Raw genomic sequence first — 14,701 nt, forward strand, 5'->3', positions numbered from 1 at the left:
ATCTTGGAACAAAGTTTTCTCCACTGTAACACATTTGGTTTCCAAAAGAGCGCGGGTCACTCTTGTCCTGAGCAAATAATTCCCTAGCGGGGAGGGAGCGCCTTTCTCCTCCAGACCGCGGGCGGAGGAGCGTTAGCTCGCGGGACACAAGATCGGGGAGTCCCCACACTCTCATGGGCTGGACTGGGAGAGTCGGACCGAGGCGGCCAGGCAGTTGGAAGCTTTCAGCTGTGAGCCCGCCAGGGACCCCTCAGGAAACTTGGAAGCTCCAGGGGAGCGGAGTTCCCCAGCTCCTTCCCGAGCCCCTGGCCCAGGGGGCTGGGATGAAGCTGGGGCAGAGGGCGTGGGCAGCCACTCGCGTTCCCCTGCCGCAGCAGTCGCCGGAGACCAGATAATCTGCCGCGAACAACCCTGGAGAGCAGCAGCCAGGGAAGCGCTGATCCGCTCCGCTGGAAAGGGGGGCGGCGGCCCCTGCAGCTCCGGTTACCTTCCCTGACCAGCGGTCGACCAGCCGCCTTGCCCCGCCGGCCTCCTTGCCATATCCCCCTGCCCGGCCGAAGAAGGTCCAGGCAAGCTCGGCTCCCGGAGGCCCGACACGCTGCCCAGCGCCCTCAGGATGTACCAGTCGCTGGGCGCGTTACCCAGCAGGGCACCCTTGGGAGAGGGCCGGGGCTGGAGCCACGTCACCAAGCCTGGTGGGGAGAAAGGCTGGCCCCGGAGGCGCTTCGCTGCTGGCGCAGGCCGAGCTTGGATCCGCCCTCAGGCCGCCGACGGGCTCCATCGCCCTGCGAGGGTGGGTCGGCGGCGTTTGGCTGTTTAGCGACCGGACTTGCACGGGGTGGAAACACCGACGTTGCCGACCGGGAGCCTTTGCTTGAGTAAATCCCTTGAACGGAATGGGACTTTATTCGGGGTGAAGGTGCGCGGCAACGGAGGCGACGGGGCCGCGCGGCTCCTTCTCTTTCATCTCCGCTGGAAGCGAAGCGACGCGGCCGCCGCTTCGGGGCAGGAACAGCCACTGAGAACGGCGGTCTCCCGTCCGGCGGGAGTGCAGCAACCCCTTCATACAGCGACAGCCCGGAGAAAGTCCAGAAAGGGGTCCTCCGAAGCGCCGCGTCTCGCGCCTCCAGCGCGCAGCCAGCCAGGAGGCGACCCGGGAGGCCCAGCCACGGCGGCTCTTCCGAGCCTAAAACCCGACGCTCGGTACCCGGAGCCGCTGCCCGCCCCGCCCGGCGCCCTTGCCGCGCGCCGCGTCCAATGGGAAGGCAGAGGCCCACCCCTCGGCGCGCGGATTGGCCGCCGGGGCAGGCGCCTCGCTTTATTAGCCGCGCCGCAGAAAGTGTCCCGGAGTGAAGCCGCGCGCGGTCCCGGCCCGGCGCCGTCGCCCTGGCCCGCTCCATGCGCGCCCCCCGCGCCGCTGCTGTATGGCCCCCGGGCCGGCCATGACTTCGGTGCAGTGCGCAGCCCGAGCCGAGGAGCCGCCGGCCCAGGCCCTCAGCAAGGCGGCCCCCGGGGGCGCCATGCGGGGCGAAGAGGAGGAGGAGGAGGAGGGCGAGAAGCCCCGCGCAGCTCTGCTGCCCTTCAGCGTGGAGGCGCTCATGGCCGACCCCCGCAAGCCCGGGGGCGGGCCCCGGGAGGGCCTGGCCGAGCGCGCAGGGCCCTCGGCTCGCCCGCCGGGCGCCCCCAGCCCCCGGCCGGGGAGGGCTTCCGCCTCGGCGCCGGACCGGGCGCCCTCGCCGCTGCCCCTGCCCAGACCCTTCGCCGTCGGGGCCTTCGTCAAAGTTCCCGAGGAGGCGCTGGTCAAGGCCGAAAGCCCGGAGAAAGCCGACCGCTCGCCCTGGAGGCCCGCCCGCCGCTTCTCCCCGTCGCCGCCAAGTAAGTGGCCCCGCCGCCAGCAGCCCCGGGGAGCCCGCCAAGGCCGGAGCTCCCCCCTCCTGCGCTGCCCCTCCCCGCACGTTCCCGCGTCTCGGAGGGAATGGGAGCCCCAGAACCGCGGGAAGGAGGACGGAAGCCGAAGCCGCTGGGCGGCAGCCCTCGGGCGCCGCGGCCACGGAGAGGAAGCCGCTGCCGAGCGGCTGTGAGCGGCCCTCGGCTCTAGAGCCGGGATTGCGCGTCGCCTTCCGCGCCGCCCGCCTTTGGGGGACTTGGGGGCACCCCGCTTCCACCTTGTTATATGATGCCCGCCGGCCGGCCGCGCGCCCGGAGACTCGGGACGGGCCTTTCCCCGAGCGCTTCCCACTCTGCTTCCAGGCGCCTGAGCTCCTCGTCGTGACTGGAGAGGAAGCAGACGGGGGATCTTACCCGTCGCTCAGCCCGTCCCCCAAGTGCCCTGGGAGGGCAGGAGGGGGCGCCCCAGTTAGTTTTAAAAGACCCTGGAAGTTCTCCAGCGGAAAGGCCCCATGGTCCTGGGTGGGTCCTTGCTTAGCCAGGGCCTCCCCGGGACCAGTCACTGTCCTGTTGGGCTCAGGGGATCAACCAGATCCCCCAAGCCTGGCACGGCCTTTACCACTTCTTCCCAGCGCAGGATTCCCTTCAACAGGGTTTGGTTTGACCCCTCCCCAGACTGAGGTCAGCGAGAGGCTCTGCTGGAGAAAACGCCTGGCTGCTTAGCTCTGCCAACCCCTTCCCCGCTCTTCATCCCTCAGCAAGCCAAGCTGCCCGGCAGGCAGATTGAGCAAATGGATCCATCTAGGCACCTCCTGATTTGGGCCCAACGCAGCATTTCTAGCCCCCAAGGAGCTGGAGCTTATTTTCCCCAGGGAAACTGGATCCCTGAGGCTCCAGTCATGGGCCACGGCTGCAGCTGCGATTGCACAAATCTCCCAAGAACCCAGGACAGGAAACAAGACCGTCCACCAGCGATTGCTTCTCCTGAGCCTGGAACATTCTGGGCTGCTGATTCGGTGTGTGTGAAGACCTGCCTGTCTCTACACACCCTTGTTCCCCAGCCAGATGATGTCTTAGAGTTGGTTTGAAAACTGTGCTCTCCCCATATCTTCTTGAATGTCCACAGAACTGTTTCTTGTACAGTTTCCATGTATTTCCTGCTATTGAGTCAAACACGAGGACAGAATTCAATGGTAGGGAAGAAAATGTGTATAAATCAGTAAAGAACAGCAGTTGAAAAACATGCAGTAGAGATTAAACAAGTCACCAAGAATGTTGTCCAAATGTCACTGTGGCTTAAAATAGGGGGCATTAAACAAAAAAGGGTTCTCCGGGAAGAAGAATGCTGCATCCATTCAGGAGTTTGGTAGCACCTTTTCCAGCAAACATGTTTTATGACAAGGCATAGGGACTTTAAAAAAAAATAAACTGTGTTAGAAAAGATGCTATCAGACCCCTTCTGATTTTCTGCTACCATAGAGTGGAGACAGCTCCACTCTACAACGTCTACCCGCAGCAGCTCATTGCCATTCTCCTTCTGTTTCCTCGTGGGTTTCCCCCGAGGGCTGCGGCTTCACTCTCAGCCTGTCTGCCGGAATACCCAGTGTGTTCCTTTGGCTGTTGGGGAGCCAGCAAGCGCGCCCAGGGACGCAATCCAACTCTCTGGCAATCCATGTCAGCGAAGTCAACCTCTCCCTTGCACAACAGGAGGGTTGAGAGTGAATCTGATTTATTTATCTGTTATTTACATGGCCATTACACGACAGTCCTAGGCGGCTCACACCATTCCATGAAATCAAAATAAAGATAACCTACAAAATCCAAAGTGCCATCAAAGCACATTTTCTGGATGAGAGGTGGAATCTCAAAGCCAACTCCTTGGGCACTGCCCAAGTGTTAAAATGCCCTGTCCAAGCGGGCTGAGGAAGGAAGGAGCAGGGGCCTTTCAGAGTCTGTCATTAGGGCCCAGCCGCATTTCCCAAGGGGGTATTGGGGAAGGAGGGAGAGGGGCTTTCTTCATTTCTGAGAACTACCCTTTCTCCTTCCTCCTCTTCTGCCAGCTGCTCCCTTCCCACACAAGTGCAAAACTTCTTGGGTCTCCTGAGGCAAAGATGCTGAAAAGAGGCAGTGCAGTTTCAGCCTCGACAGTCTCAGGGCACTTCCCTTCTCTGGCAGATGGCAAAACTGAAAGCAAACCTGCTCTCTGATTTGGGCTGGACTTCCTTTTCAAGCCCATCCTGGATGCTGTAGGAAGAAGGGGATTGGGGGCTGTTGAGCCCTGCCACCTTCTCCCTCTAGGAATGAAACCTGGCAAAAAGCTGTCCTGCTACTCCGAAGAGCTTGAGCTGAAGCCGGCCCCTTCATCAATCTTTTTCCCTCTAGGAGTTTGAGGAGGGGAAATGGATCCCTCCCACCTTTTAACATCCTACCATCAGTCCTTAACCTATAAAACCATCCGGATGCTCTCTTCTCACCCACCCCCACCCCTGTCACAGGATAGACCCTAACGGCATTCAGTCTCAATGGAATTTCATTTGGATTGTGAGCCAAGGCAAGGACTGGAGAATGAACGTGGGAAGCCCCTCACCCCCCACCCCACCCCCAGAAAATGCTGCAACGTACAAGGGCAAGGCTCTGAGCCTTGGAATCGAGCTGGCCCCATTAAATTTGGAGGGATTACAATCCCTCCAACCCAAGGCCCTTTGCAGATAAACGAAGCCGGGACCAGAGCTGACCGGCGGGGGGACCTCGACATGCCGATCAGCTTCCCGGGGGGGGGGCAGGTAGAGGGGCGAGCCTTCGGAAAGGGCGGGCTGGGCTCCGGCTTAACGGCCGTGCTGTCTGTCTGCCTCCCTCCCTCGCAGGGCGCTCCAGCCCACCGGCCTGCACGCTCCGCAAGCATAAGACCAACCGCAAGCCCCGGACGCCCTTCACTACGGCACAGCTCCTGGCCCTGGAGCGCAAGTTCCGCCAGAAGCAGTACCTCTCCATCGCCGAGCGTGCCGAGTTCTCAAGCTCTCTCAGCCTCACCGAGACGCAGGTCAAGATCTGGTTCCAGAACCGGCGGGCCAAGGCCAAGCGGCTGCAGGAGGCCGAGCTGGAGAAGCTGAAGATGGCCGCGAAGCCGCTCCTGCCGCCTGCCGCCGCCGCCGCCTTCAGCCTCTCCTTCCCGCTGGGCAGCCCGGCCGTGGCCGGCGCCTCCCTCTACACCTCCGGTGGCCCCTTCCAGCGCGCCGCCTTGCCCATGACGCCCGTCGGCCTGTACGCGGCCGCGCACGTCGGGTACAGCATGTACCACCTGGCCTAGGCGCCCGCGGGAGCGGCCCGGTCCTTTTAGCTGCCCCGGCAGAGCCGGCCTGGACGGACAGCCCTTTGAAGGCGCTGCGGCTCTTGGCTGCCTCCCCGCGAGGAAGGACCGCCGCGCCCCGTGTAAAATACTGTACAGTCGAAAAAATTATTATCGTTTATATTAATAGCTATATTTGATAAATAAATTAATTTTAAACCACAGCGGGGTGACCAGGTTGGGCGCTGCCTTCCTCTCCGCGAGCCTCTGGGGTCTTCGTTTCTCTGTTGTCCCGCCGCGGTTTGGTTGCCATTCTCTCTTTGGCACGCTGGGTTAACCTCGGTCCTCTTCAGCCGGGCAGGCAAGTGGCAGGTCCGGAGTGTGTGGCCCTGCGGAGAGGAACCTTCCTTTCATGTTAGAGCAGATCCAAATGCGCCGAGCCAAATGCGCCGAGCGGGAAAGGGAAACAAGCCTGGCGCCCAAGTGGGGAACGTCGGAGCGAGTTTGCTGGTGGTGCTGCCTGGTGCCTCCCGCCTTTCTGTTTGGAAGAATTGGCAGCTCTGTTCAAAAGCGGCTTTCGCAATGTCTTCTCTGCTTTCCCTCAGATTTGAGAGCATTGGTCAAAATGGTCTCCCCTCTGGTTTAAAGAGTTGTACAAAGCCGCCTTTCCGTGCAGGATTTATACTGCACGCCCAATTGGGCAAAAGTTCATCTTTTGGGGTACAAGCTTGGAGGCAAATTCTATCGAATTCAGTAAGACCTACTCCCAAGTAAATGTACAATGTAATTTGTGCCATGTTTAATTTCCTGGGTAACATTTGCTAACAGCGACGGGGCTGACGGTTTTGTGTGATGGTGAGGTGTCAGGGGAACCCTGCAGTGGACCTAAATGTAACTGTCTCCTTCCTGTTGCTATTGACGCCGAACGACCGGTGGGGGCTTCTGACCGTGGAATCCACGGCCTGGCCCACGCAGAGAGGCAGAGTCTCTTGGCTGGTTTGGCCGCTGGAAGGAGAGGCAGGAAGCGGGGAGGAAAGAATCGCGCCGCACCCCTGAGAAAGGCCGGGTTTTGCCGCAGCGAGCCCATCCGCGCTCCCCACAGGTCAGTGCCACGGAACTCGGGGACGCGAGCGCGCGGCCGGCAGCTCTTCCCGTCTCCGTCGCTCCCGGAAAGTCGACTCACGGCCGGTCACACCTCGGGCTAACTGGCGCGTCCAACAGGCCACCGTGGGCGGGCGCGGCTCCGCGGCGCGCAGCCCTTCGAGCGCAAGGCTGGAGAGGGAAGAGGACGCCGCAGCCCCGGGCTCGGCTTCTCCGACGGCGCCCAGGCCCATTTCAGCGCCGCGGTTCCGGAGCGAGGGAGGCGCGGAAAAGCCGGAAGGGCGGATGAGTCCCGGTGCAGCTCCCGGAGAAGCCTGGCGGGCCAGAACAGGGCGGGGGGGGGGGGGGGAAGGCGCCGCTCGGGGGTGATGGGCGTTGTAGTCCTACAGCACTACGGGACGAGGGAGCTCCGAGCCAGTGGCGACACCAGACAGCCTGCGCAGGTCCGGCCGTGCACCGCACGACGGTGTTCCCAGCTGTCCTCTCACCGCCACTAGCACAGGAGTGGGAAGGGAAGGGGCGCGTCTCGTCCCGTCGCGTCGGGCTGCCTGGGCCCGGCCGGGGGCGGTCAGCCGGGCAGCGAAGTCAGGCCACGCGTTGGCCCGCGAGGCGCCGGGCTGCCTCCGAATCGCGACCAGGCGACAAAGCCCATCCCGCGTCTGCCGTAGCCTGCCTGACCCACGGCCGGCAAGGGAGCCGGGCGCCTGGGCCCGCCGGGGGAGTCTCTCTCGCCGCGGGCAAACGCTGCGCTTCGCTTCGCCCCGACTCCGGAGGCTTCCCCGCCCCAAGGAGCGGCTTTGGGAACCGGGCCGTGGCGGGGAGAAAGCCGAAGAGCCCGCTGGGCTGGTCTCGGCTCTCCTGGAGAGAGTCGGGCCAGAGCTAGTCCGGGCCCCGTTTAGAAGCAGGACCCGCCCTCGAGGGCCTGCTTTTGGGGCGACCCCCGCGGCTAGTTGTCGCCCCGCAAAGGAGGCCCTAGGAGGGACGAAGGGTTCGTTGGTAGCAGCTCTTCCGTTCCGCCGTGGAAGCGCCTCCCGAGGAGAAGGCGCCGTGCGTCCCGCGGGCGTTCCGCTTTTCCGATAGCGGGATCCAGCGCCGCCACGGCGCGCTTGAGCTTGAAGATGAGGCTCCGTCTCCTCCTCCTCCTCCTGTGCAAACGGAGAAGCGGATTTGCAGTTTCCTTGGGCTTTTTGAAAACAGCGATGTAGGTGCACCGCTGAACTGTTCAAAACCCGGCTTCTCTGCTGTTGGAAACGTGTGCTGGGTCTTTCCTCAAAGGGGGAAAAAAGATCATGCAATCTTAGATTTGTAAGGGTCTCCCAAGGGCATCCAGTCCACCCGCTGCTCAGCGCAGAGACCCAGATTCGGGCATCGTGGAGGGGAGGCTGCCTGGCTTCCACTTGAGCCCCATCCCATATCCGCGAGTGCTCCCACCCTCCCAACCCTCCGTCTGGATCCATAGCGCCCCTGTCCGACTGCTCTTACCTGTTTTAAAACGATCCCATTGGAATCTGCCTTCCCGGAGCTTAGATCCCCTGTTCCGTCTGTTGCAGTCTGGAACAAGGGCCTGACCTCCTCCTACAGGACATTCCGTCTGGTCTCTGACAAGTGCGATTCAGCTGCTTCTCTTTCAAGTCCCTGATCCTCTTCGTTGTCCAATTTCTCTGAATCCGCCTTAAAGTAGGGGGTCAAGAAGCGGACATAGGGCTCAGGCTGTGAGTCGGAAGAAAGCAGAATAAAGTGGGGTGATCATTTCCCATTTGTCGCTATAATCTAAAATTGCGGCCTTTTTGCAGCCCCAACACGGCCGGCTCATAAGCAGCTCCTACTGTGGTCAAGTCAGCTCTGCTGTTCTGCTCTCGGGACTGAGTATCAGAGGGAGTTATCCCACTTCAGTTCTGACTGGGAAGAAGCATTTCTGGCCTGGCAAGAATCTGGCCTTGCACGAACTCAGCCCCCAGGCACCAGGACTTGAGGGATGGGGCTACATCGCCATGATGACAAACAGCTCTGGCTGGCCAGTTGTCCATTGCAAATGGTCCTCGCTTAACCAGCACTCATTCAGTGACCAAACTTACAACCGTGCCTACATCCGTTGCAGAGGTCCCAGTGGTCATGTGATCTCAATCTGGGCACTCAGTGCCTGGCTCGCAATTATGGCATTGCAGCGTCCCACAGTCACGTGATCACCATTTGCAACCTTCTTTGCTGGCTTCCTACAAGCGAAGTCAGTAGGGAAGCCAGCAGGAGGTGGCAAATGGTGACCACGTGGCATTCTCACTTAATGACCGTGGTGATTTGCTTAACAACAACGGACTGCTGGAATTTCAATCACTAAGCAATGCTGTCACATGTTTACAACCATGTCTAGCTATAGAAATTTTAGTCCCAATTACCTGTAATTTGGCTACTCTCTTTTAAAGCCATCTAGTAGCCATCTCATGGCAGCAAATCCCACAGTTTAACTGTGCATCATATAATGGTTGTTCATTTGATTGGTTTTGAATCTTCCTGTATTTTGCTTTCATGGGTTCCCCAGACAAAGGTAGTAACCTTTTCCTGATCCTGTAGATTTTATATGGCCCACATGTCTCCCTTCCTCACCCTTGCTCCAAGGTTGCATGATGCTTCTGACACCAAAGGGGGGGTCAACCTCTAGGGTCGATTGTCCTGTCCCCTCATCAACTCCTATGACCCATCAGCACCAGTTGGGGCCCCAGGCAGGACTTGGTTTAGGAGAGGGCTCAGAAACACACTAGGGGTAGTGAAGATGGCACCATCATCTGAAACCATCTTGTCTGGAGTTTAACCTCACCTGGCACCACTGGTGGCAGGACCAAGTAATCTAAGACTATGATTACTAGTGCAAAAGTATTTTCCTGTTACCCAAGTTGGTCCACAGGTAGGCTGGTCAAAAAAGTCAAAATGGCAGTTTCACTTTATTCACTTTAAATTCACTTTTGAAAAGGGCTGGGCTTCAATCATGTCATGCTGACTTTTTTGACCTGCCCACCCATGGACACCCCTGCTGTTACTCCAAGCTCGATTATTTCCATTGCAGTTTGTTTCACTGATTTATTTGCCAAGGCTTTTATGCACCAAAAAATACTATATTTCAGCTGGAAACCACCAAGCCTCCCCCCACTCCTGTGCTAGGTAGCCTGGAGAGGTTACGGTTAAAGGAAAATGGGCTCCACAATCCAGCCTTCTGAGTGTCTGCTAGAGTCAGCAGCCCTCCAAAATGAGGCCGGGGCCCCTGTTTCCTCTGCCATGAGGCTGAGAGACACGAGGCATCACTCATGAGAATGGCCCTTGACTCCCAGGTCGAGATCTGGTTTGCACAGACGTTCCTGCACTCTTATGTTCAGTGAAGTAAGGTGACAATTTCGCTTGTTCTTTAACATTTAATGATGGTGTATTCAATCAGTTTCCCTGATGTGGACATTAAATTGCTGCTCTGACATTTTAATTCTACCTGAAGATATATAATCTGTGCTGGGGCTTTTCCTGTGGAGTCTGGCCTTGATGCCCAGAGCATCTCCGGCCTCCAACCTAAGCCATTGGTGACCCTCCTGGCTGCCCCAGGAGGTATGAGAGCCTGGCCAAAGGGCTCGCTGCTTTCCATCTTCCTGTTTCCACCATGGCCAGCTAAGTGCCCATTGGATGGCGACAGCCCTAACGCCCCCCTCCTCTGGCATCCAATAGTTTTGTTTAGGAATGCCATTTGGACACCCTTTCTGCCTTCCTTCCTGCCTTCCCCTGGCCACTCCCTGGCCATCTCCCAGTAGAGCTCTTAGGAACCTTGGGTTGCCTTTCAGAGCCTCTGGGGCTCCCGCCTCTTTTCTTCCCTCCTTGGCTCTGTGGGTGTTGCTCTGTGTAGGTATGCAGGTGCCCTGTCTTCTGGCTGGCAGAAGCAACCTTGGTGATGGTGGGGGGAGCAGTGGCCAGAGTCCCAGGCAGTCAGGCCTCCTCCTCTTGCATGCGCTACATTGGAATTGTTCTGAAGCCTTGGCCAATGGTTGCAGACAAAGAGGGTGGAGGGGAGTTCCTTGGAAGAGTCTTCTGGCCCTCCAAGTCAGGCCCACCAGAACGGCAGTAGCACCAGGTAACCATTTCTGCTCTCTCTTTGGGGAAAAGGCCACTTTGCCACACCGTTGGCTCCCCGCCTCAGCACAAGGCATCCTTGGCCCCTCCTTCCTCTCTTGGGCCTCTGGGGACTCCCCACTGTCTCCTGGTCTGTGAGCAGGCCAGTGGTGGTGCAGTGCGGCTGCCTCTCTTCAGGATCTTCTCCACCCTTCCTGTGGGATTCTGCTGATGCATCTGCTGAAGAGTGGAAGCTGATGTGCCCCTGAGGAACCACTTCTTGCGCTTCCTTAGGAAAGGGACTGAAACTGGCAAAGAATCAGAAAAAGCCCCATTTGGCATCACTTATCATTTTTTGGATGCTGTCGTGAGGAAAAGTAAGGCTGTTATCTCCCCGGATAGCCCTGCAGAAGTAGCCGTGCTGCCCTTGGCTGGAAGCATCGAGGGGAGCCGACTTCAAGACCCGGGAGAGGGCTAGGAAGGAACTTGGGCACCTGATGCGAATTGAGGGGAAAGGGGGTGGGGGGGAGGAGAGGGCAGCCGATCACCTGTCCTTGCCTCCAGGATCAGGGGTGGCCAGATGTGGAGGCTGGGGTGGGACAAGGTGGGATTTAGAGGGGAAGCGCGACTTTGGCTCTGGTCACCAAGGGAGACTGGGCGCCATTTAAATCCTGGGCGGAGGATAAGAGCAGAGCAAGGGGGAAGGCTGCAGTTCTCCAGGATTGAAGTAAAGAGCAGCTGAAGAGAGGAACTGGGAGAGGAAAGGAAGGGGAGGGGAGGGGAGGGAGGGAGGGAGGGAGATTGTGGCAAAAGGCAGGAGATGGATGGCCAGCTCACCACTGCTCCCAGATGGCCAGCTCACCTCTGCTCTCCTTTGCAGGTGCGAAGAAAAGAGAAACTTCAGCTTGTAGTTGCCAAGTGGGGGTGGGAAGGGCTTTATTCTTTCAAAATGCAGACATACGCGCACACACACCCCCCCCACACACACGCTAGAAGGTTCTGAAGGATGGATTTTCCCTCTGCTCTTCCCTCTTCCTCCCTTGCTCTTCACAAGTTAGCCGCCTGGGTTGCATCAGCAGGGGAGACCTGGGCGCAGGCAGAAGCATCTGGATCTGTAAAAGGGGCTGAGCGAGAAGCTCTCTTGGGCTTTTCCCTCTGGGAGAAAAACATTGAGGGGACAAAAGAAGTTCAAGCTTAGAGGCAACATTTCTCTTTCCTGTGCCTTATCAAAGAGAGATGGCTTTGATTCATGATTTATACTTGGGATTCTTTCTATATCATTGGGCAATATTCTTCTGCTGCTTTTTTGAAGAAATAAATGACTTCACGGCTTCCTTTGAAATAAGGTTCCTAAGACTTCCTTTGGTCACTTGTGGTTTCTTCTCCTCTCTGGCTGAGTCTCCAGCATCTTTCTCAGGCTACACGTGCAAATCAGCTAATCTGGGCAGGAAGTGGGTGTGATTTCTATGGCCGCTCAGAGGGGGGCCACTCAGACAAGTGCCCTCAAGACGGGCCCCCAAGCATCTCAGGACTCCTCGACTGCTGCTCGGTTTTGGCTCACCTCTTCCCACTGGAAAAATGGGCTTTTCGTTTGGGCCCGGCTGCTCTGGAATGGAGCTCCCTTCCTCCATGCGAGCAGAGCCTCATCCTCCAGTCCAAGGGCGTGCGGGGCTACACTCCTCCCCGCTCCCCTTCCCCTGCTTCCAAAAGGTAGATCATGCAAGAGACAAGCTCTTTTTGTGGCTATTTATCTGGGAAGGGCTTGGGGTTTGCACACAGCTTGGAGATCTGGGGCATGACCTGCAGATGGTCTGCCTGGCCCATTTGGGGACTCCAAAGTGCACCAAAAATCCAGACACAAGTGTACCCATTTTTAGCAGCACAATGTTTATGTTTATGTTAAAACCTGACTTTTAACATTTACATACTGCTTTTCAATCAAGGTTTCCCAGGAGGACAGCTTACCTTTTCTTACTCTTTACATAAGGGACTGGACAAACGATACCCATTTCACCCCAGCCTACCCTAAAACCCACCCAAATGGGCCAAGAGATTTGGCCCTTTCTCTCAGCTGACTCTCTTGGCAAGAGAAGAAAGGGGAGGGCCTGCCATACATTGACAGGGTGAGCTGATGCCAATAAGGTTAACGCCAAGGCTAATCAACAGCTTCGTGCGAAGGCTTCAGGTGGCAAGTGACGAGCACCCTCTGGGGTCTCTCCCACGGAGGAGATGCTCCCTCCCTCTTTGGCGTTGTGCGGCTCCATCTGCTGGCACACTGGAAGAAGAGACTCTGCGGACCTTCCTGTCTCCTGGAGCTTTCAGCGTGATTTCTGAAACAGTGGTTCAGACATTCTAAAGTCCGGTGGGGAGGGCACATTTGAAAAAAGCCACAACCTTTTCAAAGTCATTGGCAGCTTCTTGACCCAGGTTGCTTTCTAGCACTGTTCATTCGGCCAAAGAAGCCTTGCGGGTTTCTTGGCTCCTGCAGCACATCCATTTCTTGCAACCTTGATGTCATCGGAGGGCCAGCTGTGGCCCCTCAGGGCCATACATCGAAAGAAAAGGGGCGACTCAATGGCAGCGACACCCCCAATTCTCTTTAATTGAGAAAATGTGTCTGGGCAAGACTTGTTGAAAGTTGGGCTGTGAAAAGGGTTTCGGGACAAAGAGAGAAAGAGGAATGGCATCTATGAGCAGGCTCCGAGCCCCATCCAAGCTTCAGCAGGCTGCCATCCTCCAGATGATGATCTTGAGCCTCTTTCAGGGGTGTGAGGGGAGGGGGAGTCAAGATGGCAGCCACTACCCAGTGATCAAAGCCCCACTGTTTTTGCATGTGCTGCAATGCACAATGGATCATTTTTTACCTCTTCCCTGTGGACACCCGGCCTCTTTGAAAATAACAGTTTCAAGGCAATCTGTGGCTGAAGCTTTGCCAGCCTGGGACCCCAAATCTCAGGAAGCCTCACCTCTGTCCTCACCTCCTTTGGAGCCCTGGGTGGGGCTTGAAATAGTTCTAGCCAAAACTCAAGGACAAGATTTGATGCATTTTGGAATTCGGCATCCATTCAACATGGAGAAAATGGACAATTAAGGGGAGAAATGTTGCAAGTCATGCTTACTGGCTTTTATCTCCTTCCATAGCTGGATTCAGAGACAGGCAATGAAACGGTTTCAGAGCAGGCTTAGATTCCAAAAAGCCTCTCGGCAACACAGACATGGCAGGTGGGATGTGCTAAAACAGAGAAGGTGCAACTTTCAAATGAAACCTGGGATGGTCCATTCAGTGCTGTGTCTGCCTGTTCAGGAGTGTGTGTGTGTCCTGGGTTGCAAAGGGCCTGAGGGCCTAGGCTGCTACCTGGAGAGCAGGTCGAGGAGCATTATGTTCCTTGGCCAGGGTCTGTCCCATTTAGATCCTGCCTTTTCCTCCAAAATGGTGCTCGAGATCATTCCTGATCTGCATTTTGACTGACCGGAGACCCTTCTCCCTAGTCTGGAGTAAAACCTAATCTGCTTATCTTCATCTGCTCAGTGCCTGGGGTCAAGAACTATCTTAGAACTTGAAATCTCTCCTGAATTTCAGGTAGAAAGATGACCTCTGGAACGTAGAATTACCACTGAAAAGGAAGGAGAAATATGGCAGGGATTTGTAATATTGCCTGACCCCAAAATATTTTAAATGGTCCCAATCTTGTGAGGTCTGAGATGAGAGAGCCCAAGCTTTGTGAGATGTATATGAATGTTATACTCTCTTGCCCCTCGTGTCAAATTGTCTGGTGTGCCTGAAATAGTACAGTCACCAGCATTACCCAACATGTGATTTCAGACTATTTTTACAGGATTTAGTATTGGAAATTGAATTTGTATAGAATGTTGTTTCTGTAACAGATCAGTTCTATTTATCTGCATTAGAGCTATAAGTATCTATTCTATGAGTTGGATATGGATTATTTTTTCCAGTGAGTGAAGGTGGAGGACTTTTCACTTATTAGCACAATATTAGCATGGAACATTAGAAAAAAACTCACAATATTCAAGGTCTTTATATAAAAAGAGACTGTTTTTTAATAATTGATTTACAAATAACTGTCTTGGCCTCTCTGCGTGTATGGAGGGTAAATGTGCACCCAAAGAGCATCCTATATGTGTTTTTTTCTGTTTTCTTTTGATTTCAAAATCTCCCAGGGGAAGGCCTGCTTCAGAGGGATTAGTCCCCAGAGCCCCCAGCTGGCCTAACAGAGGAGGACCTCCTAGACAGTTCTGGGTCTGGGGAGGGGTCTGCCTTAACCCTTTGCTATCAGAGTCCCACAGCTGCTGACAGCAAGAGATGACTCCACACCTGCTTGTCCC

The 14,701-nt window shown here is 56.6% G+C and overlaps 1 protein-coding gene across 1 annotated transcript; it reads left to right on the forward strand.

The window, feature by feature from the left end:
* Nucleotides 1-1,327: 1,327 nt before the first annotated feature.
* On the forward strand, nucleotides 1,328-6,539 carry MSX1 (msh homeobox 1). The gene is made up of 2 exons (XM_088130515.1): nucleotides 1,328-1,875; nucleotides 4,752-6,539. Exons 1-2 carry the CDS (start codon nucleotides 1,425-1,427, stop codon nucleotides 5,192-5,194), a joined length of 894 nt encoding a protein of 297 aa, XP_087986641.1. The 5' UTR covers nucleotides 1,328-1,424; the 3' UTR covers nucleotides 5,195-6,539.
* The last annotated feature ends 8,162 nt before the right edge of the window (nucleotides 6,540-14,701 follow it).

The sequence above is a fragment of the Python bivittatus genome, unplaced genomic scaffold (assembly GCF_059951505.1).
Source record: "Python bivittatus isolate LINGU-HERP-01145 unplaced genomic scaffold, Pbiv_v1 ctg000070_np1212, whole genome shotgun sequence".
Lineage (NCBI taxonomy): Eukaryota > Metazoa > Chordata > Lepidosauria > Squamata > Pythonidae > Python > Python bivittatus.